This window comes from Rhinatrema bivittatum, chromosome 1 (assembly GCF_901001135.1).
Source record: "Rhinatrema bivittatum chromosome 1, aRhiBiv1.1, whole genome shotgun sequence".
NCBI lineage: Eukaryota > Metazoa > Chordata > Amphibia > Gymnophiona > Rhinatrematidae > Rhinatrema > Rhinatrema bivittatum.
In genome coordinates, this window is record NC_042615.1 from 704,900,474 (window position 1) to 704,923,130 (window position 22,657).

The 22,657-nt window shown below is 41.7% G+C and overlaps 1 protein-coding gene across 5 annotated transcripts in view; it reads right to left on the reverse strand.

Annotated features, from left to right (window-relative positions):
- ERBIN (erbb2 interacting protein) overlaps positions 1-22,657 on the reverse strand; it is a 716,810-nt gene that overhangs the window by 109,088 nt on the left and 585,065 nt on the right. For all 5 annotated transcript variants that reach the window (XM_029576039.1, XM_029576020.1, XM_029576010.1 and 2 more), the window contains one exon: positions 8,670-8,784. In XM_029576039.1, the coding sequence (XP_029431899.1) occupies positions 8,670-8,784 (115 nt within the window). The remainder of the gene's footprint in view (positions 1-8,669; positions 8,785-22,657) is intronic.

Below are 22,657 nucleotides of genomic sequence, written 5' to 3' on the forward strand. Positions count from 1 at the left end.
GTGGACTGAAAGGAAGTGCAGAAGGACCTTGCAAGACTAGAGAATGGGCATCTGAATGATAGATTAAATTAAATGTGGAGAAATGCAAAGTGCTGCACATATGGAAAACAATCCTAACTTTAGGTACACAATGCTGAGTTCCATATTAGGAGTCATTACCCAGGAAAAGGACCTTGGAGTCTATGTGGACCATACCTTGGATTCCTTAGCTCAGTGTGCAGCAACAGTCAAAATAGAATGTTAGGAATGATCTGAAAAGGAATGGAGAATAAAATGGAGAATATCATATTGCCCTTTTATTGAGGCATGGTACAACCACATCTCAGTATTATGTGCAGTTATGGTTACACCAACTCAAAAAACATATAGCTGAACTAGAAAAGGTGCAGAAAAGGGCAACACAAATGATAAAGGAGATGGAACAGCTCCCTTATGATGAGAGGATACACAGGTTTGGGCTTTTTAGCTTGGAAAGGAAATGTCCAAAAGGAGACATGATAAAAGTTTATAAAATCATGAACCAGTTGGAATGGGTAAATAAAGGATTAAAACAAGGGAACACTCCATGAAAGTAAGTTTGCTTACCTGTAAAGAGGATTCTCTGTTGACAGCAAGATGAATTAGCCATTATGTATCAGTGACATCATCCAACATCACCAACACAACCCAGCTCTCAGAATTCAGTAAAGAATTTACTGAACATGCATGGGAGTTCCCTTGCACACAAGCTAGCTCATGAGCCACTCTTTCAGAGCTTACGCTTTAGCAAGGTAGTTGACTCTCCTGGGAGGCTGGCACATATTAAGAATAAATAATTAATCCTGCTGTCTACAGAGAACCCTGTTTATACATAAGCAAACTTGTCTTTGGAGACACTTTTAGTTACTTTAGCCTTTCCCTATAGAGGAATCGTTTCAACCCCTTTATCATTTTGGCCACCTTTCTCTGTATCTTTTCTAATTCTGCTATATCTTTTTTGAGATCCGGTGACCAGAACCGCACACAGTATTCAAGGTGTAGAGGTACCATGGAGCGATATAGAAGCATTATGATATTCTCTGTTTTATTCTCCATTCCATTCCTAATAATTCCTAGCATTCTATTTGCTTTCTTGGCCGCTGCCACACACTGGCCAGAGGACTTCAACATATCCATAATGATACCTAGATCTTTTTCCTGGGTGTTGACTGCCAATGTGTAACCTTGCATCAAATAGCTATAATTTGGGTTCCTCTTTCCGGGGCAACATTTTGCACTTCTTCACATTAAATGTCATCTGCCATTTGGATGCCCAGTCTCCCAAAGTCTTATTGTAATTTCTCACAGTCCTCTTATGATTTAACAACTTTGAATAATTTTGTATCAGCAAATCTGAGCATCTCACTCATTATTCCCATCTCTAGGTCATTTACAAATATGTTAAAAAGCAGCAGTATTAGTACAGATCCTTGGGCCACTCCATTAGCTACCCTTCTCCAATGAGAAAATTGACTATTTAGCCCTAGTCTCTGTTTTCTATCTTTTAACCAGTTCTCAATCCACAATAGAACAAGGCCTCCTATCCCATGAATCTTTAATTTCCTCAAGACTGTCTTGTGAAGTACTTTGGCAAATGCTTTCTGAAAGCCCAGATATACTATATCAACTGGCTCACCTTTAACCTTGTTTACTCATGCCTTCAAACAAAATAGCAGATTAGTGAGGCAAGACTTCCCCCATTGGCTAAACCCAAGTTGGGCTTGTCCTATTAAACTATGACTAGCTATATGTTCAGCAATTTTCTTCTTTATAATACCTTCAATCATTTTTCCTGGCACTGACAGGCTCCTGGATCAACTCTGGACCCTTTTAAAAAACTGGCATTACATTGGTCACCCTCTAATCTTCAGGTACTGTAGCTGATTTTAATAGCCTCTCTCAACTACCTTTTTTAATGCATGGAATACATCTGGTCTGTGCTTTCAAGATGGTATTTTTAAATAGCGCCCATGCCTGATGTAACTCTTAACCTTTGCAATTGTTCCTTTCATTTTTTTCCCCTAACCATTTTCCTCATTTTATCATAGTCTTCCTTTTGAAAGCTAAATGCTATCATAGAGATTTCCTTAACGTTCTCCCTCCAGTTATCAAGTCAAACGATCATGTTATGATCACCATTGCCAAGTGGCCACAACATTATTACATCTTACACCAAATTTGATCCACTAAGCATATCTAAAATATCACCCCCTCTTGTCAGTTCTGGTACTAGCTGCTCCATAAAACAGTCATTTATTTCATCTATTTACTTAGTTTACTCTTTCAAAAAGTAAAAAGATTAGAGGACACTCAAATAAGTTTCTGAGTTGTATATTTAAAATAAATTGAAGATAATTTTTTCACCCAATGCACAATTAAAATGCTGGAATTCATTGCTTAAGGATTTGATAGAGGCAGTTAACATTAGGGATGTGAATCGTGTCCTCGATCGTCTTAACGATCGATTTCGGCTGGGAGGGGGAGGGAATCGTATTGTTTGCCGTTTGGGGGGGTAAAATATCGTGAAAAATCGTGAAAAAATCGAAAAAATCGAAAAATCGCAAAACCGGCACATTAAAACCCCCTAAAACCCACCCCGACCCTTTAAATTAAATCCCCCACCCTCCCGAACCCCCCCCAAATGACTTAAATAACCTGCGGGTCCAGCGGCGGTCCGGAACGGCAGCGGTCCGGAACGGGCTCCTGCTCCTCAATCTTGTCGTCTTCAGCCGGCGCCATTTTCCAAAATGGCGGCGAAAAATGGCGGCGGCCATAGACGAACACGATTGGACGGCAGGAGGTCCTTCCGGACCCCCGCTGGACTTTTGGCAAGTCTCGTGGGGGTCAGGAGGCCCCCCACAAGCTGGCCAAAAGTTCCTGGAGGTCCAGCGGGGGTCAGGGAGCGATTTCCCGCCGCGAATCGTTTTCGTACGGAAAATGGCGCCGGCAGGAGATCGACTGCAGGAGGTTGTTCAGCGAGGCGCCGGAACCCTCGCTGAACGACCTCCTGCAGTCGCTCTCCTGCCGGCGCCCTTTTCCGTACGAAAACGATTCGCGGCGGGAAATCGCTCCCTGACCCCCGCTGGACCTCCAGGAACTTTTGGCCAGCTTGTGGGGGGCCTCCTGACCCCCACGAGACTTGCCAAAAGTCCAGCGGGGGTCCGGAAGGACCTCCTGCCGTCCAATCGTGTTAGTCTATGGCCGCCGCCATTTTTCGCTGCCATTTTGGAAAATGGCGCCGGCTGAAGACAACAAGATTGAGGAGCAGGAGCCCGTTCCGGACCGCTGCCGTTCCGGACCGCCGCTGGACCCGCAGGTTATTTAACTCATTTGGGGGGGGTTCGGGAGGGTGGGGGATTTAATTTAAAGGGTCGGGGGTGGGTTTTAGGGGGTTTTAGTGTGCCGGCTCACGATTCTAACGATTTATAACGATAAATCGTTAGAATCTCTATTGTATTGTGTTCCATAACGGTTTAAGACGATATTAAAATTATCGGATGATAATTTTAATCGTCCTAAAATGATTCACATCCCTAGTTAACATAGCTGGGTTTAAAAAAGGTTTGGACATGTTCCTGGAAGAAAAGTCCATAAACTGTTATTAACTAGGTAACCTTGGAGAGCGCCACTAGATATCCCTGGGCGTAAGCAACAAGAAATCTGTTTGGGATCCTGTATGACCCAGTATGACAGTTCTTATGACTTGGCAAAGTTGGCTAGGAAGCCCAGGGACTGGAGGAGCTATATGGATTTGAAGGACTTCAGAACTCCTGATGGAGAAAGACCCATCAGCAACTATAAAAACATAAGTGCCATGCTGGGTCAGACCAGTCCATCAAGCCCAGCATTGTCTTGGCAGATCCCCAATAGTTGATGTATTTCTTGTATCTCACTCCCAGGGATAAGTGCTGGCTTTCCTAAGTCTATCTGGCTAATAACTGTTTATGGACTTTTCCTTCAGGAACTTGTCCCATTCTCTTTTGAACGCCACTATGTTAAGCTGGCTTGGCCACATCCTCCAGCAACAGGTTCCATATCTTGACTGTGCGCTGAGTGAAAAAATATTTCCTATGATTTGGGATGGGCAGACTACCTGCCGATGAAGCTGTGCCACCCCTACCGCAAGACATTTTGTTAACATCCTCAAAGCTGTCAAGAGGCCAAAGGGTATTGGTAGTGCATATCCCTTCCCCAAGAATAGTACGAACCTCTGATGGATAGGATTAATGGGAAAGTGTGCACAAGCATGTTTCAGATCCAGAGCACACAACCAATCCCCCTTGGTTGAATGAAAAGGAGAATCATCTGAAGGGAATTTGTCTTGAATCTTTTCCAAACCAGCTGCTTTTTCTGTCTTCACAAGTCCAGTATATACCTCAACCCTCTGACTTCTTGCGGATTAGAAAATACTGAGAATAGAATCCCTGGTCACATACCAGGGAAGATACAGTTTTGACCACCTTGTATAGGAGAAGCAACTTCACTTTTAACTGCAGTTGGGCAGTTTGAGAAGGGTCACATTTGAAGACCCAAACCCACTGAGACAGAGGAGGGCAAAAGAAGCATAAGTGGTAGCCATACTTCACCCTCAAAGACCTTCTTCCTAAATGCATCAAGCCTTCAGGTTCATCTCAGGAGGCATGTTTTTGTGATCATGAGTGCACTTAGCATGTTTCAACACAGATTCCACCACAACCTGTAGGGAATAAACCAATTCTTGCTAACAGGACAAGCAGCTAAGATGTACTCTCTGATGGCAGTAAAAACAGACAATGCCTGTTTGGCTATGGGCAGCCAATGAGGAGAGACTTTGCAGTTGCTGTATATGTTACCAAACCAGACAGATTTTCAGGCCCTTCCAGCAAGGCTGGAGCCAAAAGAGGCCGAGAAACACAAGGACAACTGGTACCGTGTGAATTTGCAGAGCCAGAGCACTAGGGGCCTCTTTTTATGACTCTAGGGCCAATCTGAGAGCAGGACTTAGTGTCCTTTCAGAGATGAACAACTGGCAGAAGAAACAAAGGAACTGTAAAAGAGTGGGGAAATCAGCCAGTTAAAGCCTTAATTATGCATTACCCGGACTATGCATGAAGCTGCTGAATTACGCATAGGTAAGCCCTTAAGAACAGCGGGGTACAAGACCTTAGGGTGGTCATTCGATCGTTGCTCATCCAAAGAGAAAGATGACTCATCTTCCTGCCTTGCCTCTGGGCATCCTGGGCAGAAGCAACTTGCAGAGACAAAAGACACTGTAGAGCAAGGTATCAGAGACTGGAGAGCTGAACAGCCTTGTCTCTGCAGTGATAGAAGCTGCCCTCTCTATCTTTGCACCAAGGAGCTGAGAAGAGAGAAACCACTGGACCGGTCCCAGTGTGTGTGTCTCGCTGCAAATCCTGTATGGTGAGAAACTGTGGGCTCCATTCCCTATTTAGTGGATTAGGAAGTTAAGGATCTTAGCAGTTCACATGCAAGCCTCTGCTAGTAGGGGATGAGACTAGTATTAATTAATTGTAATCTGATAAGCACCGGATGTCAAGCACACTTTCGTAACTATTATTTTTCTTATTTTCTGTTTCCTTAATTGTTTGTGTGTTTCCTGATGAAGTATTAAGTTTAGCAGCTGTGTAACTTAGAAATAAAACATTATTCACACAAACAGTTTGGTGATTTCTCTAAGCAGACAGGAAAGGTTGCTGGTAAATAAAAGGTACATCTAAAAATAAAGGGAGATGGGATTGGAAATCTTAACTCTTCTCTCTACAAATCGAATGATGTGGTAATTGGATGACCCCAAATCCTGGAGCAGCGTGCACTCTATATTTTGTCCAGCTTCCTAGCTCCTGGGAGGCATGATGTGTCTGCCACATCTTCATCCAAAGATCCTGGAGAAGCTTGTGAACCAGGATAGCTACACAATTCACTGGAGATTGGAAGAACTGAAAAAGTCCAAGATATCTGTTCTTGGGTCCTTTTCTTTCCTAACGCTGATGGATAATGTATTTATCTTACCCAGAAATTTGGAACTGCAGAATTCCTCTGGAGGAGAGATAGGCTGGGGCAAGTCTGGAAGGGGATTGGACAGAATCCTCATCGCCTCACATCTGGAAAGTAGGTATATTCTGGCAAGTCTGGAGGAGGACCAGGTGGCAACCCTGTGGAATCCTCATCCCCTGACTACTGGGGAATAGTGAGCCACAATCCCATTGATGAAGGAGGCTACCAAGGCAGAGACCTCCACTGGTCTGGGAGGAAAGCTTCCAAAAGGAACTCTAGACTGAACCCACTTCTTCACTCTCCAAATCATGAATGGACTCTCCTGGTGCTAGAGAATCCTGATAACAAGGACTTATTTTCAACATTGGAAACCTGTGAAGTATGCACACTGGTTTGGAACTTGGAGCAGCCTCAGTATGTGGGAAATATTCCTCCATCTTGGACAGGAGAAGTTCTAATCTACTTCTTTGGTAGGTAAAGAAATTCTTCATTAGCTCTGATAACTAACCTTCGACTGGTTGAGGAACTCTTTAATCGGGAGTTGGAAGAGACATTTTCTTATGAGACCCAGATCAGCTCCATTCTCACATAGGGTTGCTGATAAAACTGAAGAGGAACCTGGTACTGTGGAAGCATCCCCTGCCATTAAGGCGATAAGCTCCAATATGCTCTATGCTAGTTGCTTCAGCAACTCTTGTCAACTAGCACCCTGCTCCATAGATGGTGTTGGTTCCTTCTGTGCCAATACATACACTGTGGGACTCTTGGGCATACACATTGAGGTGCTCTACTCTGACACTACCAAAAGTGCCTTAATTTTCTGTGCCAGAGGTAGTTAAGGCTTCTTAGAATGAGAGTTCCATGTCGTTAACATGGACTGTGGCCTGGTGGGCCTCAGGTCAAGAAAAAAAAGATCATCCATGCCATGAACAAAGATGGTACCCTGCACTGATAAGGCTAAGACCCTCCTTGGGATCGAGGAGTCTCTTGCTCCAGTGAAGCCCAGAGTTCTAAAAACTAAAACAATCTATAATCTTTCAACTAAAATATCCACAATTCTTGAAGACTGGAAGGTGGCCAATGTGATGCCAATATTTATAAAGGGCTCCAGGGGAAATCTGGGAAACTATAGACTGGTGAGCCTGACTTTAGTGCTGGGCAAAATGGTAGAAGCCATTCTTAAAAACAAAATCAAATTGCTACGTAAATAGACATTGCATAATGGGGAAGTGTCAACATGGTTTTAGCAAAGGGAAGTCTTGTCTTACCAATCTTTTAGAATTTTTTGAAGGTATAAATAAACATGTAGATAAAGGTGAGCTGGTTGTTATAGTGTAATTGGATTTTCAGAAAGCATTTGACAAAGGCTCCCAGGTTAATAACAATGTAAGATGTCACCACAAATTCCTCGTACTGAAAAAGGATGTTGAAAGGTTATATTCCAGCAGTTAACACTTACAGTAAAAACACATACAGTAGGGGAGGCAGCTAGGCATACTTGATACAGATAAATGAATAACAAGCACACAAAAAAGTACATCTTTGAAGATGACCAGGAGTTTTTACAATGGGTAAATACTACCTTTGTGTAAATGACCTTGACAATAATCTGCTGAATTTGTTGCTGGATGATATGAGGTCAAGGCTGGTAGCACATCAGATTTTTAAAAAAGAATATAAAAAGTTTCTGGAGAATAGGTAAGTCCATTAATATCTAGAAACTCAGTAGGCTTAGGACGTGCACCCTCTTACTATTGGGAATGAACATGGAATGGTTCTCCCCCATTAGACTGTTACTTCTGCTACCAAGAAAACTGAATTAGCCACTATTGGAGACAGAATGCCCAAAAAGCCTATACTAAGCATTGCAAACTCAGAACCAACAAAAAGAATGGTTTTCTGTTCAATTATTTGCATACAATGATTCTAAATTTGTGGGAAATATGCATAGATTAAGTTATCTTGAAAACTAGTCCCATTTGTGACCTGAAAAAACCCCCCCAAAAACAACCAGAGAGAGAGAGAGATGATTGCCTTTCCTCAATATGGCTAAACGTACATGCAATGTTCCACAAAAAGCATACCTTTAGTCACATTTTCAAATTTATACGTTATTTTCCATGGAGAAAACACTCGCACATCATCTCTCTTTCTCTGTAGTTTGTATCTACAGCAAGTGTCAAAACAGATGCATTTACATATTTTCACTTTGAAAATTGGTGCAAAGTCTACAGACAAAACGTACCCATAGACTGTGTCCCAATGTGGACACAGTTTGAAAGTTGTTACTATAATTTTGATATAAAATACGGTGATGAGGAAAACAAACCATTGTTGGGACTTTGTAAAATTTCACGAAATTTCCCCAAATCTCTTTTGTTCAATCCACAATACTCAACAAATGAGCACATATTTTCATCTTGATCATAATCTGGGTCATTTTGACTACCTTTAAATACATCTTTCCTCTTATAAATTTAAACTGAAGCTCTGGTTAATCTTAAAAAAGATAACTGAATTCTATTCTCATATCATACTGCTATATATGAGAACACATTGGCTCAATTTCTCACTGGGAAGAAATAAGTGAAAACAGAGCCATATGAATCATATTCTGAATACATTCAATCAAATAAATGGTAATACTATTGTCTAACCTTTTTTGTTATTACTAAGTGCTACCACTTTTGGTTGATGAATTGAGGTCTCTATCAATGGTGGTCGCATCTCTGCCATTTTCATTTCTTCATCAGAAGAGAGTTCTTCAGACTCCTATCAAAGTAAAAATGACACTTTTATGCTTATATTGTATAAATATAATAAAAGCAGACAATTCAGTGCCAAATACCACAAAGGAATTTGCACACTGTGCAAGCCATTTTGCATCACGTACCAGAAAATATCTGCATAATTTTTAATTGGGAAAAACAGAGATGCACTCAAATGGTTCAAAACAATGAAAAATATGTAATATCAATGTTTCAAATCCCATATATGGGGTCAAAATGGTAATACACTATTTGCCTTATCCTTTTGAACTTCTTGATCCTGGCCTGTATATTTTGTGTAAGTGATATTTTGAGCACCAGGTTGCAAGTGTTAAAAGGCTGCAAAAGCATCTATTTTATTCATCTAATTAGAGTGATGTGACATGGATAGGGTGACCATATAACTCCTTTTCAGGACTTAAAGTGTTGATTTTAAATGGTCTGTGGATTTTTGTGATGCTTGTGGTCTGAATTTGGGAAAATGCATAATTGGAATTTTATTGTATGGTTTTCAGATGTGTTTTATATGGTTTTACTAGAGGTAGGAGTTTGAGGTATGGGAGAATTGGTGCCCTCAATAGGATTAAATGGGCCATATGAAGCTAGAATTATTTTATCATTTATGTTTTATGTCCATTCTTTTATTGACATCAACCTTTGGTTGTTCGTCAAATTATTTGGCTGTCTTAGACATCCATTATATTATGAGATTAATGGTTATTTATGATGATTTATGTGTTTTCATTTTATTTATCTAGGAACACTTATGGATAACCTTACAGATTAACATAAATCTCTCAAAGCAATGTACAACAAACAGAACAATTAAACATCAGATGACAAAGAACAGTTGAAAGAACCAAAAAACAAGAAATAGCAACCAGGAACATACATATTATACAACTAAAGCAGTCGTGAATTAACGACCCGATGACGGTGATTGTGTCCACTTAATTTTTCTAGGACCTTTTATTTATAATTTTCAGATGATATTTGGTTATCATCCCCTATGTCAAGCTGCTGCAGGAAGGGTATAGTGTAGTTGAGGTGGCTAGATGCCTTCCCGGTGAATGGGATTGATGGTAGTGAAGAGAGACTAGTTTTATACGATGGGGGTCATAGATTGTTAATCTATAATCGGATTGAGGACAGACTGAATGGGTAGTTCAAACGTTTGAACAGGCAGAATGGTGTTATAATGGATTGGGGATTGTGGGTAGGTCTGGTTGAACAACCATGCCTTAGCTCTCTTCCGGAAGATAAGGTAGGTTGATTCAAGGTCAATGGGCTGTGGAACCTCATCCTAGATTCCGGGAGCATAACAGCTAAGGGCTCTCTATCTTGTGCAGGACAGTTTTGCAGCAATCAAGGGTGGGGAGACAAGAAAGCCCATTTGTGAAGAACAGTGTTCTCTAGAAGGGGCGTAAGGTGTCAGGAGCTGTGAAAGATATTCTGGGGCGAGTCTGTTCCCACATTTGAAGGTGAGGCAAGGAATTTTGAATTTTATCCTGGCTTCCACAGGTAGCCAGTGTAGATTTCATAGGATGGGTCTTATATGTTCTGAGGTTTTGGCAACTACCAAGAGTTTGCTGTGATGTTTTGCATGAGTTGTAAACATCATATGTTGGTCTTGGAGATACCATTAAGTAGGTATTGCAATAATCGAATTGACTGGTGATTAAAGAATGGATGATTGAAGCTAAATTACTGCAATTGAAGTAATGGCATAGTTGTCTAAATCGACGGACATGCATGAAGGAGGCTCTCACTACATTACTGATGTGGGACATCATCAATAGAAACATGTCAAGTTGGACCCCCAGGCTCTGGACTGATTCTTTTGGTTGGAGAGGGATGCTTGCTGGGGATGATAAGAAGTATAAAGGGTGACATCATCGGCTCAGCCAGAGGAGTTCTGTTTTGGAAAGACTGAGCCCAAGATAATGTCTGTTGAGCCACTGGACTACAGTTGAGAGAATTGAGAGTCGTGATAGGCAAATCTTGGTTGACTACAGTGCTGACGCATATTTGGACAAAGTCAGCAAAGTGATATTTGATGTTAAAGGTCTGAATGAGATCACATATTGGACAAATAGATATTGAAGAGTGCTGGGGAAAGGACAGAGCCCACAAAACAGATTGGGTCCTGTTGGTTAAGAACGACTTAAACCAACTGAGGACAGTACCAGTGATGCCAATGTTTCTGAGTCACTGGATGAGAATATAATAGTGAACTGTATCGAATGCTGCAGTAAGATCAAGTAGAATGAGGACAATATCTCCCCCTTGATCAGCATTAAGGTGAATCTCAAAAAAGATACAATTGCGATGGAGAAGGTACAGAGAAGGGCGACCAAAATGATAAAGGGAATGGAACAGCTCCCCTATGAGGAAAGACTAAAGAGGTTAGGACTTTCCAGCTTGGAGAAGAGATGGCTGAGGGGGGATATGACAGAGGTGTTTAAAATCATGAGAGGTCTAGAACGGGTAGATGTGAATCGGATTTTTACTCTTTCAGATAATAGAAAGACTAGGGGGCACTCCATGAAGTTAGCATGTGGCACATTTAAAACTAATCGGAGAAAGTTCTTTTTTACTCAACACACAATTAAACTCTGGAATTTGTTGCCAGAAGATGTGGTTAGTGCAGTTAGTATAGCTGTGTTTAAAAAAGGATTGGATAAGTTCTTGGAGAAGAAGTCCATTAATTGCTATTAATTAAGTTGACTTAGATAATAACCACTGCTATTACTAGCAACGGTAACATGGAATAGACTTAGTTTTTGGGCACTTGCCAGGTTCTTATGGCCTGGATTGGCCACTGTTGGAAACAGGATGCTGGGCTTGATGGACCCTTGGTCTGACCCAGTATGGCATGTTCTTATGTTCTTAATTCCATGTGTAATGTCTAGGAGGATGGTTTCTGTTCCATGTCCTTTCCTGAAGTTGTTATAAATGAAATGTTAAGGAAGACAAGCTGAAACAGTACAGTTTTTCCCCACTGCATACATGGAGATATAGTTCTTAATTCCAATTTGATATATTTAAAAGTAGCAGGGCTACAACACCATACATACAATGGGGTAAAACCTGGTTTGGCTCAACTTATCCCCCATTACATGGAGCTATATGGATGATTTCCACATATACATATATCATTTTCATCCATTAGCTCCAGAATGGTATATGTCTGATCAAGCATTGAAAAAAATATATTTGTAATGGTAGATCACAGATAAAAGTGGCTCAATAGAATGCAGATATAAGCAATGTGATCTTAGTTGCTTGCATCGTCAGCAGAATATCTGGATAGCTTGACAAAAACAGCTTCTGAGCATGCATGGGAATGGTCCCTTGTGACATGGAATCATCTACCATCGAGGCTAACAGCTTGTAAAGGTAAGTGTTAAAGAATTCTCAAAAGGGAGGAAGGCAAATTGTGAGACTCATCTGTGCTGCTGTTAGAAAATTAACATTACAAGTAATTCTCTTTCCCTGAAGATTAGAATCGATGGACTCACATATATAGAGCTAGCTGGCTAAGGGCTTTCTTCAAATAAAAAAGGTATATAACAATAGGTAATAAACACAGTGTTAAAGAAATCTCTTTTTTGGTTTTTCAACAGATGTGACACCATAGGTCACATAATTAATTTTGTTTGATCAGTCACCATGTAGCCTCTTTGCTGAGTCTCCTTAAAATTACAACTTTTGGTGCTCTTTTCAAAATGCAATTGTAGTTATACAAAGTGACTTATTTATGTCTCCAAGAGCTGCAAAGTACTGCCCAAGAAAGAAAATATCTAAAGTCCAACATGGCAACTGAAATTGATAAACTCACTCTAACTCGAGTAGAGGCAACCGTGCAGGAGGAATCTAAGTGCATTTTTTACAATACTCGAGGAAAAACAGTAAAATTTAGATTATGGTTAGTTATTTTCTTGATTAATTGCAATATCTTACAATTGTAAATCAATGCAATGTACAGTTAACAAAATGAAAAGCTAATATATCGCTATTAGATGAGGTAAAAATCACCTTGAAGTTGCATGGCAGCACTGAAAAGAGAGACACTTTTTAAATAAAATACCATGCTTCAGAAAAAAAATGGCTGACCTAGAAAACAGTTGTTACAATAATCTGTGATAGGATTGTGAGAAGCAGTGTGAAAGGATTTGCTGCCCTTGTCTGTCTTTTTTTTTGCGCAAACTGGGTATCAATGTGTAAGCCTCACCAATTAAACTGGAGCAGGTACACTGGCTTAGAGTTTCTGATGATAACAATGGTAGATCTACAGCAGTAAAGATCAAGGTTTTAAATCATGCCTGTAAAATGAAAAGCCTGTCTATATATATCAAGCACTGGAATCTTTACAACAAACACAAAACCTAAAATTTCATGACTACTCAACATGTATATTGACAATTTATAGAGAACTTGCATATTTTTCTTCTGAGTGGAATAGTCTACGAGTAAATTTTGTCGTCATGTATCCAGCCCAGTTGAAGATTCAGCAGAAAGGACAGGATCTTAGAAAAACATGAAGACAACATTTCTAGCACGCTTGACAAAAAGAACATGACTACAAGTGTGCCATACTGGATTTTTTTCTTTACCTCTTCTGTTCTAAAACTACCGAATGGATCATTAAATAAGAAATGCAGATGCATCAGACTCTGCAAAACTGGTGAGGAAGAACAGGAACTTCACACTGTAGAATGGGACAAATATAGGGAGGAGAAAGGGGAGGAAGCTGGAGAAATACAGTGCAATTTTTTTTAACCTTTATACTATCATTTAGTAACATCTTTCAGTATTTTATATTGCTTAGTTGCTTATTTGTCATTTGCTTATTTGCCAGTATATGTATAGTGTGGCCATGGTACAACCAGTATTTATATTGTTAAATTCCTCTTTCAGTATTTCATATTGCTTAGTTGCTTATCAGTCATTTGCTTTATTGCTTTATTTATATTGTTTATTCAACTGTATAGGGTGGCTATGGCACACTGCTGTTATTCGGTTTAGCCACTGCCATTAGCAATGGTAAAATGGAATAGACTTAGTTTTTGGGTACTTGCCAGGTTCTTGTGGCTTGGATTGGCCACTGTTGGAGACGGGATGCTGGGCTTGATGGACCTTGGTCTGACCCAGTATGGCATTTTCTTATGTTCTTAAATATAGCTCTTCTGTTCTTCCCCTACTTATTCTCTCTACCTTTATATTCTGTTAATGTCACACCCAGTATCTACATTATATATTCCAAGCTTATCTCTATCCTGGTTCCCTTCTCACCTTATACCCTCTAATCTGTAATGTCACACTCAGTATTCTACTGTATCTACTTCATATGCATTTTGTTATAAATTTCGAATGTGAATTGTACCCTGGTTCTATGTAAACCAATATGATGTGACATGTGTCATGAATGTCAGTATAGAAAAAAATTAAATAAATAAAATAAATCTTTCAGAGGGGGAGCATTAGATACAAAGACATCACAAGAGTCACCAAAGAGATTCCAGTAGAATTATTTTTGATTCACAATTTTGCCTTATTGTTGATAAGCAAAATTTCATTTATAAGATTGATGTTAGTTGGGAATAATAATGCTGCAACACAAGGCAAGTCCCTTTCTAGGGGTAAACTGGAGCAAGGGGTGCTTTGAGGGGGCTTGGAAGAGGTGGCCAGAGGGGTGTTGTCAAGTACAGGTTTACTTCTGAGGCACCTCGCTCACAGGGAGGAAGGTGAAGGACATAAGGAAAGGATACTGACAAGGGGACTGGAGCCCACCACACAGAACATGTGGCATGCAGGAGGAGCTGCCCTTTCTGTGCTTTAGCTTTTATAGGCATGCCACAAGAAGTAACAAGCAGCATTAGCTGGCCAGAGTTGCATTTCCCAGTTGTGAGGTGATGAGCAGCTGGGATTGCAAAGCAGTGCTGTTGGTCATCTGGGTAGATCTTTTTGCACATGATCAAGAATCCAATGATTTAGTAACCAACACCAGCAAAATGACCCAAAGTAACATAGCAGACGGCCAAAAAAAAAAGCTGGCTCATCCGGTCTGGCCATTGTACCAACAAAGTTATATCCCAACTGCATAAGCTTAACCACTCCTTATCTAAGTCAATTTTTGTTTTCTTCCTCAATGAGCATTAAAGATCCTGTACTTAATCCAACATCCAGCCCCTACATTTTACCTGCATACTTGTAAAATTCCGAGCAACTGCCAAAACTAGCAAGGCAGGTCAATAAACATTCAGCCTCAGAGCTCTGTGGCCTTGCTGAGCAATACTCCATCACCACCAACTTGCTGGTGGTTTCTGGGGAGTGTTAGCCTGCTGCTACCATCCTAGCTACCCCATTGCATGCATTATCATTATGTTGGGCTTCCTTTATTCACACTGTTTTATCTATTATTGGGAATTGAGAATGTTTTCTTTTTATATTTATTGACAGTTTAATTTTACTTCTGATTGTTTTAACTTTTAATATGATTTTTATTTAATTTATATAATTTGTTTTACTATTGGAAACACTGAATTGTCATTTATTTACTACTTATGATGTGATAAAGCTGTAATGAAATCAACTTTGAAGTGCCCAAAAGTGGAATATAAATCATATAAATAAAATTTGCTCATGTTAGTTTATGTATTATAGAATTTATATTTATTATGTTACTGCTGTGTTATATTGTTATAATCTGCTGAGACAATACAGCAATATATATATTACAATATGTATATTATATTGTACAATATATATTTATATCATAGTGGAATATATATATTTTTAATTATAGATATATAAATTATAATTTGATGATTAACGCCTATATTAAGGCTTCGCCAAACAGGGTGGCAAACGTTCAGCTGGGGTCTTGAGTGCTTCACGCAGCAGCAGCAGCAGCATTAATAGTGAAAGTCAGTGTGGGGGGCTGTAAGCTGCTGTACTCAGAGGATCTGCAGCATCCCCAATCATTCACATGGGAGGAGTTGGCAGGGCTTTAGAACAGAGAACAGTTCATAGGCCTCGCATTGACTTCAGTTTTATGCTGCCTCCACCTGCAGATCACAATCAAGGAAAGGTGGAAGAGGAGGGGAGAGCTGAGTGTGATACACAGGCTTGTGGAAAATTGCCACACCTCTTTCCTCACTCGCCTCTGGGCCTGCTTGAAAGAAAAATGTTGCCCCTTTCATCAGCCTGCCCTGTCTTTCTGCTGATCGTCATCCAGATCCCAAATAAAGCACAGCTGCTTACCTGTAAGAGGTGTTCTACGAGGAGAGCAGAATGTTAGTCCTCACACACGGATGACATCATCAGATGGAGCCCTGATGTGGAAAACTTACGTCAAAGTTTTAGAACTCTGACTAGGCACACTGAGCATGACCAGCATTGCCCTATACCATGTGTCACGTGGGGTCCCTCTCAAGACTTGTATCATAGAATTATAATTAAAATAAAAAATATGAGAAACCCAACTCCGTGGGGGTGGCAGGCAGGTTTTGAGGACTACCATCCTGCTGTCCTCCGAGAACATCTGTTATAGGTAAGCAAATGAGATATTACTACTTACTTGATAATTTCCTTTTCCTTAATCTAGACAGATGGATTCTGGACCAGTGGGTTATGCACCTCTACCAGCAGATGGAGACAGAGCAAACTGACATCACAGTACATATACTCCTGCAGTGACATCAGCCTGTCAGTATTCTCTCAAAAGCCAACTGTGGACAGACTAGCAAAATCTTGATTAATAACAGATAACCATTTTGGTACTCAACCAGCAGGAAACATTGAACTCAGGCAAAGAATGTATGAATACTAATCTAGGGACTGGATGAACAATTAACAGTTAAATTCAAGGCCATGTGTATTCTGCATAAATTAATTTTTGCAGAACAGGTAGATTGGCTAAATGCAGCCATTAAATTACATGTCCCCCAAAGGAATCTGCGCTCAGCGAATAAGGGCTTGCTTTCCCTACCAACGGTTCAGTCAGCACATCTTAATCAGGTCAGAGAAAGAGCGCTATCGTTGGCTGGCCCAGGAATATGGAACTCACTCCCAGCTCCGCTGAGACTAGAACAAAATTTTAAAAAGTTTAAACGGGAACTTAAGACCTGGTTCTTTACTAAAGCTTATACAGAATAAGTCAATTTACTGTTGAAGATACCGAGATCAAATCAGTCTTAAGAAGGCTGAAGAGTATATTTAAAGTAGATAGTGGTTATTTAGTCAATACTGAAATTTTATTTTAATTTAGTAGGTGTCAATTTTAGACATGCTAGATGTATTAAGCAGAAAGGGGGAGGAGGTTGAATCTGAATCAAACTTTATTTTAGAATTTTATTAGGATTTTAGATATATTTTACACACTGAAGAAGAATTTGGAGTGTCGTAAGATAGGAGCTATATTTTATAACATTTTAATGAGTAATTTTAGCTGGAAAAGTTTAGTTATAAGTTTTATATTGTATGTTAATTTTATATATGATATGTTAATTATTTGTTGTGAACCGTTCCGATAGATTCTGAGGGACGGTATATAAAAGATGTTAAATAAATAAACCCCTGGAACACATAAGCCAGGCAGGAAGATCATAGCACAATCATTCGGCAGCCAAAAGAGGGAAGCTGAATCCATCTGTCTGGATTAAGGAAAAGGAAATTATCAGGTAAGTAGTAATTTTTCATTTCTTAGCACCCAGACAGATGGATTCAGGACCAGTGGGATGTACCCAAGCTACTCCCAAATAGGATAGGATGCTGCCTGCAGTTCACTCAAAACGTAAGGTGAGCTACTATTTTTCTTTCTCTATCTTAGAAGCACTGTAAATAAATACTTGCACCAGAATTAAGTTGTTCCATTCTTCTTTTTGCTCCTGACCTATTCCTGAGGCTGCAGCAAGCCCGAATATGCTACTTGTATCAGTTCGGGGATTTTTTTTTGCTTAAAAAGGAAGCACAAGTAAAAACCCACAGCCTCCCAGAAGAAAAAAAATTGCTTGCAGAGTTTTCTTTTCTGGGGCCTTCTGACTTCAATTTCTACTAAAGCAGGCCAAGGGGGTTATCCTCATCTGGGCAGTCAGGGGTCAAGTACTAAGTTAGGGCCAGACAGGCCAGCATGTGTTTGTTTTCTCTGCCTCGTGTGAAATCCGTTTGAGAGCTGGCCTCAAAGGGAGGTAAAATGGAGCAGGTAATTCAGGTCTTGGCCACAGGACAGCAACAGCTGCAAAATTCTGTACAAACACAAATATATAAACAGCAACGGCTACAAGTCCAAGTAACACAACAAAGCACAGTCTTAACTTAGCTAGCTGAGGCCCTGCAATCGGCTATGTCCAGAATTCCTCAGGCCACTTTCACCCTTCGCATGTTCTGTTTTAAGATGAAGGGAGGAGAGGACCCAGAAGTCTTTCTAAAAAGCTTTGAATGGATCGCCTGCCTGTTTTGCCTGGCTGGAGACAAGCTGGACAACTCATTTGGCTAAAGTGCTCACCAGCAGGAGTCAAACGGCATTCCAGGCCACTAATTCAGATGGGAGGGCTTCCTACGAGGACATAAAGGCCACTATACTACAGAGAGCTGGGTACTCCCCAGAATACTACTGGCAGCAGTTCCAACGGGTGGCCCTACAGCCCAGGGACAGCCCCATAAACCTCTCATTGTTTGAAAGAAGCTGGGTGGAACTGGTTCCAGCCAGAGGCAAGGTCGGGACTAAAAGTGACTCACCAAATACTCCTGTAGCAGTTCCTAGACTGTCTGGATCAGCCCATGCAGAACCGGGTCTGCCAACACATTGGCTTACTCTGGAGAGAGCCCTGGAGAGGCACAGTTGATGCCGCTGGCATAAGGGGCTTAGAGAAACAACCCATAACAATTCCCTGGCATGTATAGAGGATAGAGGACCCTCAGCAACAAAACCTCCGAGATAGGGGGGCTGTGCCTCCGTACCCAGTTTTCAGATGCCAATCTCATCCACATGTTTTAACTTTGGACAGAAAAAACGCTTGGCAAAGGACTGTCAGTATGGCTGGAGCAAATCTATGGATGTTTGCCTGGTGACCCAGAGAATGCCAGAGGAGGAACTGCACATACTTAATGCTTTGAAGCAGCGACGGTGTGCAATCTGACAAAAAAAAAAGGGAATCTGGAGATCTGGGAACAGCCCAGAAACAGGGCCTTGCAGACCTTCTCTTTTTGAGCCCTTTGTATGGAAAATGGGCATGAAGCCGACCACTGGCCAAATCGGCAGCTGGAAACAGAAGAGTCTTTACCCGAACCTGGTAGGGTAGAAACCTGATCGACCCTATGGGAGTGTTTTCCCTGTAAAACAGGTCATGCAAAGAAAGAGTGCCCTTGGCTTGATGACCTGGAGTGCGAATGCAAGCTAGTGGAACAATGTGAAAAGTAGCAAAGAATGTTAATGACACATGGAAACATGCTCAGGATCACAAGTTGACAAAACTCCAAAGCTGCAGTTTTGTGGATATCCCGCATGCTTGACTTAAGGACTTTATAATCCTGGTGGAACAGGAGGGAGCCTCTACCCAGGCCTTGGTAGATTCTGGCTGTAGCATAATGCTCATTTGCCAGGACTTACTATGTCAAGGTCACATTAACTATAAGAAAATAGAGACACTGACAGGTATACATAGGGACAAACAGAAGTGTTCAACCTCCCACTTTCTTTTGACAATCACTGCAGGACAAGCCATGTTAGAAGTAAGTGGCTGACCTCCCCAATCTTCTGAACCCAGTAGCCCTGGGTCGAGATTATTCCCATTTTGCAACCTTATGGAGCAACTCATAGGCGTTGGGGACAGTACAGCTGAAGGACGGAGGCACTTGAGACAGAGCCGGAGTATGCCCTGGGCACGTCTGGATGCTTGACCTGACAAGACTGAGCTGAGGGGGAGGGTATGTGATGGAGTGCACAAACAACTCACTCATTCTACTTTTAGAAGCCCAGCTCAGGGTTTTAACCCAGTCATCCTTAAGGCCATACTGTCAGTATGGCTGGAGCAAATCTATGGATTTTCTCCAACCATATGAGCTGAGGGGAAGGGTATGTGATGGAGTGTACAAACAACTCACTCATTCTTACTTTTAGAAGCCCAGCTCAGGGTTTTGGAGAGGCCCCAGGGAGCTGGTAGGATCTCACAATACACCTGAATGGAGTATGTTCACCTGATAGTTGCACAAAGGAAAAGGTGAATGCCCCAACTACACACTGTCTAGGATCAAAAAACAATGGGGCAGAGGAATTTTAAATGTTCAATACCTTTGTCTTTAAGATTTTTATTTGTAGTCTCACAGATGTTGTGAGTTGTTGTGAGTTACACAGTCCCCTGACACAGACTGTTTCATACAACAACTGCGTCGAGAGGGACCAATAATCGCAACTTTGAAAAGGTTTGACAGTTAAGAGCAAAATGCCTCCAAAGATTAAAATACGGACCGGATGCATCAGGGAAAACAATATTTTTCTGAAAATGTTTTTACATCCAATTTATATTGCATTCACAAGTTCTAGCTAAAACAGAGCAGTGACACAGTGTCACTGGGCATACTCTGGCTTTGTCTCAAGTGCCTCCACCCTTTAGCTGTACACTGTCTCCAACACCCATGAGCTGTCTCCAAGTGACATATCAGACATCTCTGTTGCATCTGATATATCACTGCTCTGTTTCAGCAGTGTGCCTCAGGGATTGGTCCTTGGACTGGTTCTTTTCAATATTTTTGTGAGCAACATAATGGAAGGATCGTCAGGAAAGTTTTGTAGTTTTGCTGATTATATCAAAATCTGTAACAGGGGTGGACAGCCAGGAAAGTGTGGAAAAATTGAGGCGGGGTCTAGTGAAGCTTGAGGAATAGTCTAAAGTCTGGCAGATAAGATTTAATGTTACAAAACGCAGAGTAATGCAGTTAGGATGCAAAACCCCATGGAAAAGGTACAGTATTTAATGTGAAATTCTTCTAAGCACAAAGAAAGAACAGGGATCTGGGGGTAATTGTATCTGGTGATCCCAAGGTTGCCAAACAGGTGGATAAAGCAATAGTAAAAGCCAGAAAGGAGCTCGGCTGCATAGGGAGAGGAATGGTTAGCAGAAAAAGGGAAGTAATATTGCCCATATAGGTCCCAGGAATGTCACTTGGAATACTGTGTATAATTCTGGAGACTGCACCTTCAAAAGGATATAAACAAGATAGGAGTCAGCACAGAGAGTGGTTAATAAAATGGTCAGTGGTCTTTGTTCTAAAGCATAAGGAGACAGATAAAGATCTAAACATGTATACCTTAGAGGAAAGGCGAGATGGGTGAGATTCAAATATCTCAAAGGTTTCCATGCACAGGAGGGTGAGAGCCTTTTTCAACAGAGACTCTAGAACAGGGGTCGGGAACCCATGGCTCGCGAGCCAGATATGGCTCTTTTGAGGGCTGCATCTGGCTCGCAGACAAGTGTCGCCACACTTTCCCGCTGACCCAGCTGCTCCCCGGTCCTCCTCCGCCCGGGCTTAAAATGCTGTCAGCCCGGGCGGAACACGGCAGGACAGCTGGAGTCAGCGGCACCGGCGTGCTCTCTTCTCCCCCCCCCCCCCCCCCACGGCCCGGAAGAGGAAGTGGAGAGTATCGGGTGCGTGCGCGGCAAGAAGAGGCCACGCTAGTGTGCTCGGCATCGGCCTGAAGAAAAGAAGACTGCAGCGCGGCCCGGAGGAAAATGAAGAGCTGCAACCGCGGCCGATGGGACTCCGCCTCCGCGAGGGCTCAAAATGAAGAGGTTAGCGTTGGGAGGAGGCTGCTGCCGCCGCGAGTTCCCGGGGTGGGGGTGCGGGAGAGAGAGAGTGAATGGTGCTCGCTCATTCACTCTCTCTCTCCCCCACCCCGGGAACTCGCGGCGGCAGCAGCCTCCTCCCAACGCTAACCTCTTCATTTTCAGCCCTCGCGGAGGCGGAGTCCCATCGGCCGCGGTTGAAGATCTTCATTTTCCTCCGAGCCGCGCTGCAGTCTTCTTTTCTTCAGGCCGATGCCGAGCGCACTAGCGTGGCCTCTTCTTGCCGCGCACGCACCCGATACGCTCCACTTCCTCTTCCGGGCCGCGGGGGCCTGTGTGTGTGTGTGTGTGATTGCATGTATGTGAATGATTGAGAGCCTGGGGGCCTTGTGTGTGTGTGTGTGTGTGTGTGTGAGATTGCATGTATGTGAATGATTGAGAGCCTGTACATGTGAAAGAGAGTATGTCTGTGATTGAGAGCCTGCCTGTGAGAGAGAGAGCATGAATGTAAGTTTACCATTGGGAACCTGTATGTGTAAGTTTGTGATTGAAAACCTGTTTGTGTGAAAGAGTATGTGTGTATGATTGAGATCCTTTGTGTGTGAGAGAAATCATGTGTATGTATGATTAAGAGCCTGTGTGTATAAGTAAGAGTGATCATGTGTGTCTGTGTGTGATTGAGAGCTGGTTTAGGTGATGGAGCATGTGAGTATGTGATTGAGAGCCTGTGTAAGTGAGAGAAAGAGAGGACATGTTTGTAAGCATGTGAATGAGAGTGTGTGTGAGAGAAAAAGACAGCATGTATTTATGTGATTGAAAGCCTGTGTGTGTGTGTAAGCGTGAAAAGATAGACAGCATGTGTGTAAATGTGTAATTAAGAGCCTATATAAGTGAGAGAGAAAAAGCATGTGTATATGTGAGTGACTGAGAGCATGTGTGTATAGGTGGTGTAATTGAGAGCCAGTGTGAGAGAGAGCGCTGGTGTGTGACTGAGAGAGGAGAAAGTTCCAAGCAAACCACCCCGCCTCCTGCTAATTCAGAACAATCTCAGGACACCTGGATATCAAACGTTCCCAGGTATGCAGAGCAAAA